At 53.8% G+C, this 9,426-nt stretch overlaps 1 protein-coding gene across 1 annotated transcript; it reads right to left on the bottom strand.

The window, feature by feature from the left end:
• Positions 1-1,646: 1,646 nt before the first annotated feature.
• On the bottom strand, positions 1,647-4,624 carry LOC129336509 (uncharacterized). The gene is made up of 6 exons (XM_054989638.1): positions 4,285-4,624; positions 2,976-3,155; positions 2,647-2,787; positions 2,318-2,458; positions 1,865-2,014; positions 1,647-1,786 (listed from the first exon to the last, which is right to left on the bottom strand). The coding sequence occupies exons 1-6, from the start codon at positions 4,622-4,624 to the stop codon at positions 1,647-1,649; spliced, it is 1,092 nt and encodes a 363-aa protein (XP_054845613.1).
• Positions 4,625-9,426: the final 4,802 nt, after the last annotated feature.

Here is a 9,426-nt window from a genome sequence, read left to right as displayed (position 1 = left end):
CCTCCCCAGGCCATGCCGTGATTCTCTGGGGCTGCTTGGCTCTCTTCCTGGCAGCCATGACTGAAACCCCCCCCCCCGCCCTGGGCACAGGCCAGGCCCCCCTCCCCCAGCCAAACTGTGATTCTCGGGCCCACTGCCCCTGAGAGAATCCCCTGCAAGCGCTGCCCAGGCTGGCCTGGGCAGAGGGTGGTGTGGGCTCAGGGACATAGGCACTCTGTGGGGCGGGCCAGACTCTCCCCTCCCCAGGCCATGCCGTGATTCTCTGGGGCTGCTTGGCTCTCTTCCTGGCAGCCATGACTGAAACCCCCCCCCCGCCCTGGGCACAGGCCAGGCCCCCCTCCCCCAGCCAAACTGTGATTCTCGGGCCCACTGCCCCTGAGAGAATCCCCTGCAAGCGCTGCCCAGGCTGGCCTGGGCAGAGGGTGGTGTGGGCTCAGGGACATAGGCACTCTGTGGGGCGGGCCAGACTCTCCCCTCCCCAGGCCATGCCGTGATTCTCTGGGGCTGCATGGCTCTCTTCCTGGCAGCCATGACTGAAACCCCCCCCCCGCCCTGGGCACAGGCCAGGCCCCCCTCCCCCAGCCAAACTGTGATTCTCGGGCCCACTGCCCCTGAGAGAATCCCCTGCAAGCGCTGCCCAGGCTGGCCTGGGCAGAGGGTGGTGTGGGCTCAGGGACATAGGCACTCTGTGGGGCAGCCATTGTAGTATTTCCCCAGTCCGCTGATAATGTTGCCTTCTGCGCAGATGAGACTGAGGCGGGCACTGCCAGCGGTGCGGAGGACACTTCTGGAAAGGAGAACAGCCCACCCTCCCCGAGCAGCGGCTCACCAGGTACCCCATTGACCCCCATTGTGAGGCCGGGCCTTGGAGGCATCAGTCCCTACGGCTGGCCGACCAAGGTCTGTGCCCCCCCCCCCAGACTGGGAAATGGGGAGGCCTCGACTTGATTGGTGCCTTGACCTTGCTGCTGTTCTCTCCCCTTCAGGAGGCCTTCCCGCTGCCGCTGCCCAGCTGTCTCCTGGCACACGTCTTTCAGCAATCAGGCACCGTAAGCGGAGGACCCAGGGAAGCACCGAGGTGGCCGAGAAAATGATGAGCCAGGCAGCCGATCTGCACCGCGAGGAGATTGCCGAGCGGAGAAGGGAGCAGTCCGAGGCTCAGATGTGGCGGGCTGAGTTCATGGAGGCCACTCGTCAGGAGCAGGCAATGTTCCAGAGCGCTTGGAACCAGAACCTGGAAGTGATGCGTGCAGCCGTCAGCACGCTGCAAACACTTGGAGAGGCCATGCTCCGGCGACAGGAACCGGTGGCGCCCGCTCCAGAAAGGCCACCCCTTGTACCGGTAGTGACCAACACCCAGCCTGCGACGCCAGCTCAGGGAGAATTGGACGAGGGAACAATCAGCCAGCCTCCTGCCCCTCCTCCTCAGCCGAGGCAAGGTGTGCCAAGACGCTCCTGTGTTGGCAGGTCCAGGGATCGCCTCACCTTGTAGGCGCCCTTCTCAAAAGCATGAATTCCCACTCCCGGCTCCCACCAATGCACCAAAACAGGGACAACGAGGCGTTCAACAAACCCAAAAACTTTATTTTCCAACAAATAAGTGCTGCAACAGGCATCGAATGGAAACACCCCCACCCCCCGTCATCTCACTGCTCCCTTGCAGTCGACTGCTGTGCGGACAACTGCTGCTCCAGTGCCCGAACACGCCTCTCAAGCGCCCTGTGCTTCCTTCCCTGGTAGAGGAGCAGGCGCTCCACGGTGTCAAGTCTGCTCTGCACATTGTTCACTGGAAAAAAACCAAGCACATGATGAACACCTCGGCCTCACCACACTCCCGCCCGAACCCGAAGCCCAACTCACTCACGGGTGTTCATGATTCGGCCCTCCAGTGCCTCAATGGCGTTCAGGACGTTGTCCGTCCCCTGAGGGTTGCTCGCTGGTGGCCCTGACATACTGCTGGTAGAGGGGCCTTCATGGGGCGCGCTTGTTGGTGGAGCCTCGCCAACGCTAGAAACTGTGAACAAATTGGGGCTGGTCATAAGTGTGCAGTCAAAGCATGGGATGACCTGTCGGTTGAGAATTCATGCAATTTTGATCTGGTTAGAGTTATGCTGTTTGGTTTGAGGTCACGTTTGGTTAACAGTTATGCGGTTCAAGTTATGAGGGTTGGTGGTGCCCGGGTGGCCCACGCCTGTGGCCTGTGACTCTTGAAGTTGTCCTTCAAATGTTGGGTGTTCAAACAATAAAGTTATATTGATCGGTGAGACACATACTGCCTGTTCATTGAGTGGCGGATGCACGTCAGGCCTGCACCTACCTTGGGGCTGCTCGGCCGGTGGCTCTGGTGGTGCCTCCACCACAGGTCGGCGCAGCCGGCTCTGTTGTGGCCCACGCCTGCCGCCAGGGTCTTCCCCCAGAGCTGCCTCCCGAATGGCCAGGTCTCTGCCCATCCCAGCATCTGCAACACAGTAGGACACAACACACCGCAGGAGTTAATCTTTCCAATGTTGGCAGTCCAGCCGACACCGCTCGCTGTGCAGGTGTGCCCACTCATGCCATCGCATGGAGTGGCGCGTGTCCTGCGCTCCCCGGGGGTTTCCAGAAGCGGCCTCCGGTGGCTGCTGTTGTGCCCACGCCAGCACCTACCTTGGGGCTGCTCGGCCGGTGGCTCTGGTGGTGCCTCCACCACAGGTCGGCGCAGCCGGCTCTGTTGTGGCCCACGCCTGCCGCCAGGGTCTTCCCCCAGAGCTGCCTCCCGAATGGCCAGGTCTCTGCCCATCCCAGCATCTGCAACACAGTAGGACACAACACACCGCAGGAGTTAATCTTTCCAATGTTGGCAGTCCAGCCGACACCGCTCGCTGTGCAGGTGTGCCCACTCATGCCATCGCATGGAGTGGCGCGTGTCCTGCGCTCCCCGGGGGTTTCCAGAAGCGGCCTCCGGTGGCTGCTGTTGTGCCCACGCCAGCACCTACCTTGGGGCTGCTCGGCCGGTGGCTCTGGTGGTGCCTCCAATCCCTCGGGCACACCCTCCTCTTGCTCCTCGACAGCAGGTGGGGGAAGTTCCTCTGGCGCAGGCCTCGCTTCCTCTACCTCCTCCTCCTCCTCCTCCTCGCGCACCTGTGGCCTTGCGCGCTCTATCCCCCTCTGGACTGCTGCAAGTGCAATGGGCGGGGAGGTGGTTACTCTTGGCAGCCATCTCTGTGGGCGTGGGAGATCAGAGGGGTGCGTGTGTGCCCACCAATATATTGCCCACAGACTGTGCACAATTGCCCTCGGAACGAGAGGTCCATCACGTCTCACACGGTGGGATCAGCTTTGGCTGTGGTGGAGTGTCGGGGCACAGGTTGGAGATGGAGTTGTCAACCCTATGCAGGCCAGCGTGTATGTTTTTCCTTGTAAGGCTAATGGATGGCTTCTGGGGCCTGTAACTTATGAGTGCTTTGGTGCAACATTCACACACTATGCACTGAATGGACAATGCAAGAATAGCAATCTCAAGCCACACTGACCTATAATGGACCCTTACAAACTTTGGTCCTTGTCGTGGCGGACTAGTAGTGGGGTGTGGACACGGTGAGATATAAATGCGGTGATACATTCCTGACCACATCTTTTGTTGCATGGGAGTGCTCTTCCACGTTATAGAGTGGATTCAAGCAGCTTCTCTGCTTGCAGAAAAAGGGAGACCGGGTCATGTTTGGACGCAAAAATGGGTTTCCAGGGGATTCTGCAGCCATGCGGCATGGCCAATGTTGGATGTAAGGGAAATGGGTGAGACTGAGGGAAGGGGGCTGGAAGTGGCTGGATTCAACCCAATATTCTTTTCATGGGGATGTGGCTTCCATGGTCGGGGCAGTTCTCTTGCCAGATGCCACCCCTGGCCAGAGAGCCCCGTCTCGCGTGACTTCCTGGGAACAGTGGTAACATGGTGGGCTGAAACCAGCATGTTCAGCAGTCCATGAAATGGCCCCTCGAACAGGGACCAGTTTCAGCCTAGGGGTGGGGTGGGATGACAGGTGTAGCAACACACCTTGAAGTCTGGGTGCAGTGTGCATCCAACATGCCACTCCCAGCCACACCAGCCTGTCTGTTTTCACCCATGGGAAACACTGCCAAAAGGGGGTGGGTGGTGGCACCATCTTATGGAGACCCGTTGTGAGATAGGCTCGTGCCTTCGTGGATGTCGGGAGGGGTTGGTGATATCTCGCGAGTGCGATGATACGCACAGCCACACAAGCCTCTCCTTTCCCCAGGCCTTGCACGCCTCCACTTCTTGCTTACCGGCGTGTCTCCGGTCCTCCCAACTCGGCCGGCCTGCCTGCTCCCAAAGGCGCCGCATCTGCGCAAAGTAGGGCGGCCGCGCAGTCATCCGCGGGATCCCCTGCCAGTGTTCCAGGGCCCCGAAAAAGTCCGCCTTGATCCGCTTGAATTTTGAGCGGCACTGGTCTGCGGATCGAGGGTAACCCCTCGCGCCAAGCTGTCTGGCGACCCTGGAGAAGAGGCTTTTTGTGGGAAGGTGGCTGCTGCACATGATGCGAGCCGCCTTGCCACTCTCCAGAAGTAGGTCAAGGAGCGCCTCAACCTCCCGGTCTTTCCAGAAGCGCCCCTTGATCGCCGCCATTTTTGCTTTGGCTTTTGCGGGGCTGCGTAAATGCGCGGGAACGCGACTGAGCATGCCCGAAATTCAAACTTGTTTTTGCTAGGAGGCCTGCGATTGGACAGTTGAGAGCGGCCATTTTAGGTTTTGCAGAAGTACTGGCTCTCATTTTGCACCTTTTCGCACCGGCGAACATATAGTAGCACAGGCAACCGTGCAGAATTCGACCACATCCTTTTATCCCAAAACTGCTTTTTGTCCGATAACGCCATACAGAAAACAAAGATATCGTGCAGGCACCGGATCGCCCTCTAGGCCTTGGGCGGGGGGGGGGTTATTATGCGGAGATCGAATGCCGCCATTTCACGGGGAGCGGAAATGATCCGGCGCCATTTTGTGGATGATCGAAGTGGCGAAAATCAGGCGGCACACGGCCATCCCTGCATAACCCATACACACTCTTTTAAGGTTAACATTTGGTTGTCTCACATTACCGTTCGACCAACCCACACATCATGCAATCGACACTCTCCATCCTGCGATGGGGGGGGGGTAGAACACCCTTCGCCAATGCTGAAACTTTGTTCAGACATATAGCGGGGTCGAAACGTGCCGCTGGCATTGACCACATTTTCGTATCTGCGCAAATGCGTCAGCCCAACAGCCCCACAATATACGGCCGCCCATCACTCCTCTGAACTCAAAAGTCGCAGGAGCCGCAAATATTCTCCCGCACGCTTAACAACACCAAACGAGACCGCTTACCCCCTGGTCTGTGCGAATAAAACAATTGCGAGAGATGGATGAAATGCCCCCCCTTTTCCCGCTTCAGAAACAATCCCCGCAACGGGGTCCCCTTCAAACCCCAGAATGCCGCTGCCCACACACACTCAGTTGGTCACTGGTAATAACTGCGAGGCCACCATCATTTCATAAATCAAATCTTTATTGTCACCAAAGAGTCTGCATTGCAAAAGATACCGTTGCTGGTCACGCATTCCCGGGGCCCACAAGGAAAACCAGAGCATCACCGCCTGTCCCTTGCATACATGAATGCCGCCATCGCATCACGGACCTCCTTCCCCTCCTCCAACACTCCCCGGTCGTTCTCCCCGAACTCCAGACCATCGCCGGGCATTGTCAAAGGCGTGGGATCCCGCAATGAACCCAGCACGCCATGGCCTTTGGCCTCACACAAATTGTGCAGGATCACGCATGCAGTCACAATTGTCACCACGTTCTCCTCTCTGGCCCTCAGGCGATGCAGGAGACATTGCCAGCGTCCCTTCAGACGACCGAAACTGCATTCCACCTTATTCCTGGCCCGTGCCAGACACCGGTCAAAGTACTTCTGCTGTTGCGTGATTGCGAATTTCCCATAAGGTTTCATAAGCCATCGCCGCATTGGATACGCACCGTCAGTGATCATCAGTGGTGGCACAGATACACCGTTCACAGTCAGGGTCGGATTTCCAGGGACAAAAACGCCAGTGTCCATTGCCGCACAGATGGCCGAGTTGCGGAAGACAAAGGCATCGTGATTCTTGCCACTCCAGCCCACCTCCGCGTCCACAAAACGTCCGGTGTGGTCAACTGTCCCCTGGAGCAAGATGGAAGAGAAGTTCTTGCGATTTCCATATTGGTCCGGCCTCCCCCGGGGCTGACCGATGCGAATGTGAGTTCCATCTATCGCCCCGACACAGTGGGGGAACCCCAGCGCGGAATACCCGTCCATGATCTGAAACGCAAGGAAAAGAGGATCAGTCTAGACCCCGAGTCGGCCACGCACGACATGACCAAACCACACACACACAAAAAATCACCGCGGGCGTGGACTGGCCAATCATTGTTGCGATGGCTCGAAATTCTAAATGTCGCTAGTGCGCAAATGCAGATATAAATAAAAAAAATTTCATTAGGGAACAGTCTACTTGGCAATGACACTCACCTTTCCGACCTCCTCCCCAAGGCAAACCAGCTTAGAGAGCAGCTCCTTCTCAATGGCGAAGCAGACCTCCAGCACAGCGTCCGAAACAGTCGATAACCCCAAACCGAAGTTGTCCCCCGCGACGCGGTAACATGCTCCAGTGGCAAGGCACCATACTGCCACGGCCACCCTCTTCTCCACGGAGACGGGCTCACGCATGTTGGTACTCTGCCGTTCCAAAGTTGGTCGAAGCACACCCACAAGCTCCATGAAGGTCCCCCTGCTCATTCTGAAGCACTGGATCCAATGTTGGTCGTCCCAAACACGCAACACTATGCGCTCCCACCAGTCCCAGCTGCGGGGATAGACCCAACAGTCCCGCGGTTCTCTAATGTGCGCAAGTGCATACCACCGCTGGTGAAGCCGATATCTTCGCAAAGCGGCCCTTCGAGCGCTTCTGGCCGGGTTGCCAAAATGGAAAAGTAGTGTGGCAGCCCTTCTTCTCCGCATGATGTGCCACAGATGCGCTTGGCACAGCGCCGTCGAGCTCTGGAGCAGGAGAATCACCAGCTGAGCCATCATGAGAAAAATTTCTCTCTCGGGCGCCATGTCAGCTTCTACTACTCACGACGCACTAAGACAATGATAGAGAATCCAGAAGAGAATCGGCAACCAATACTCTTCCTAAGAACTTCGCGGGTCGAGTTGACCGGCCAATCGCCAGCCAGTTGACGTAGCGTGGTCGCAAAGCTGCGCAATTGCGCAGCTGCGCAAAATACGTGACAAAAAAAATAAAAAAAAAACACGGGCCAACGAGGGCCCCCGACGTCAACTGTGACGGGAAAAAAGCAACCAATGCCCGGCGACTGCAGTTGCCCGTGCGAGCAGCCGGGAGCGAGACTACACGGGACTACACGGAACACGATGGGAACAAACGCTGCAACGCGAAACGAAACGGATGGCCGGTAAGCGAATATAACCGCTAAAGAAACGCGATTTCTGCCCATCTGGAATCGGCCCTGCAGGTCTTTTTTAGTACCTATATGCTATTTTTGCTTCTTCTCCTCAGTAGCATGCAATTGTCAACAGGGGAAGGAATAAGAATTTTGTATCTATCAGCATGGTTCCTATTATTGCTCTCTAAACAATTCTGAATACATATTGGAAAGTTGTTTTCTAAAACTTTTTAACTGAAAGATTTGCTTGAACTACTGATTCAGTTACTACTTGTGTTCAGTTCATCTATAGTGATCTAAGTGCTCAGTGAATGTTCCTCTATGGCAGAGATACAGGAAGTAAAAAGCCTTTGGAGGAACCTGTACAGTTCATTCATTCATTCATTTTCACTTTCTATTCCGCCCTCCCTGAACTGGCAGGCTCAAGGCAGATTACATTCTGTAAAACAGAACACTAAAAAACTTTCATTTTACAATTTTAAAATAGCAATATAAAACAGTGCAATATAAATATTTAAAAGGTACAAGAAAGCAGTGCAGGAGGAATCAGTTAATCAGTCAGTCCACCACAATCTGTCATATTAAAATTACTTGCATGGTTGGTTAAAAAGTTCGATGGTGGATGCCACTAATAGGGATGGTGTTCACCTCTACTTGGCCAGTGGGGGCCCAGCTCAGCCTCAACCATACATCTGGCGGAACAGCTCTCTGTATTATCCCATGTGTCACAAATGTAGGAGTCTCTTTTTTTTTGTATTCAATTTGTAATTTAATGCTCATTATTTAGTTATGAAGTAGGCTGGTTATGATTAAGGAATTTTGCCTGTAACAAAGTCATGGTATAGTTCAACTTACAGGCAAGAGAAAAGGGGAAATAACCAAAGTTCACGGTTGGCATGTTTCAGTGAACATATTTTACAAAGAGTAATGCTTCTACTGTATTTTAAAAAGGATAAAGTATCTATCAATCTATCTTATAAAATTACTTTGGAAACAAGTTAAGATGCTGATCTCTCCATAGACCACATATAAGGCACAAAGTAATACAGGCAGGTAGAAAGAGTAATAGCACATTTATCATTTATACAGCTTGCAAGGTTAGGACCCTTAGCTTTCCTTTGAAGTTTCCACTTGAGTGGAGTAAGGATAAATGTAAGACAGTATTCCTTAGCCTTCACTTTTATGCGTCTTTGGAATACTTTTTATACTATCCTTTTTTCCCCCAGCAGGTCAACGTAAGAGTGAAAAAAATTGCTAGTAAATTATTCATACTTTGACAATTATTTTCCTATTAACCTTGCATAAATATTTACACATTTTTATACTACCTATATATTTATGTCATACACAACAAACTCTTCCTGGTTTTCCAGTAACAAACAAGGAAGGGGGAAAGATATTAGCCAGGGAAAATGCATTAAATACAAGTTGAGTTGGGGGTAATTTTAGGTGGGTAGCCATGTGGGTCTGCAGTAGAACAGCAAGATTCGAGTCCAGTGGCACCTTAGTGATCAATATGATTTTTATTGTGAGTTTTTGAGGATCACAGCCACCTTCTTCAGACACCAACACAACTCACATTGAATGCATGACCAGACACTCATCTTTAAAATAGCATTGCAGAGGCTGGGGAGACAAATGGGCTCCCAAGCACTCATTGAGGCAGAAATAGTATCATCATGATTCCCTCCCTTCTATCCCATATGATTTCACTAGCAGAAATGGGCAATGAAGGCGGGGCACTGCCTTATTTTTCATCTTACTTACAGATCTTCACATCTCCTAAGCAGACATGTGGAATTAGCTGTAAGTCAAATAGCCCTCTACCCATAGTCCTTTGCTGTTCGTGAAAGTGTGTGGGTGGAATGGAGGGAATAATGACATTCCTCCAGAGCCCACACTTAGCAGCTAATTTGCTCCCTCCCCACCACTGTTTTAAAGGT

The sequence above is a fragment of the Eublepharis macularius genome, chromosome 10 (assembly GCF_028583425.1).
Source record: "Eublepharis macularius isolate TG4126 chromosome 10, MPM_Emac_v1.0, whole genome shotgun sequence".
Taxonomy (NCBI): Eukaryota; Metazoa; Chordata; class Lepidosauria; order Squamata; family Eublepharidae; genus Eublepharis; species Eublepharis macularius.
Note: the sequence above shows the minus strand (reverse complement) of the source record. Positions and strands in the feature narration are given on the sequence as shown.

Excerpts from the sequence above, each read along its gene's own strand:
- LOC129336509 (XM_054989638.1), bottom strand. The coding sequence starts at position 4,624 with ATGGCGGCGATCAAGGGGCGCTTCTGGAAAGACCGGGAGGTTGAGGCG. Across the intron at positions 2,788-2,975 it reads ACCGGCCGAGCAGCCCCAAG|ATGCTGGGATGGGCAGAGAC; the intron begins GTAGGTGCTGGC and ends ACTGTGTTGCAG. Across the intron at positions 1,787-1,864 it reads GGGCCGAATCATGAACACCC|TGAACAATGTGCAGAGCAGA; the intron begins GTGAGTGAGTTG and ends GTTTTTTTCCAG.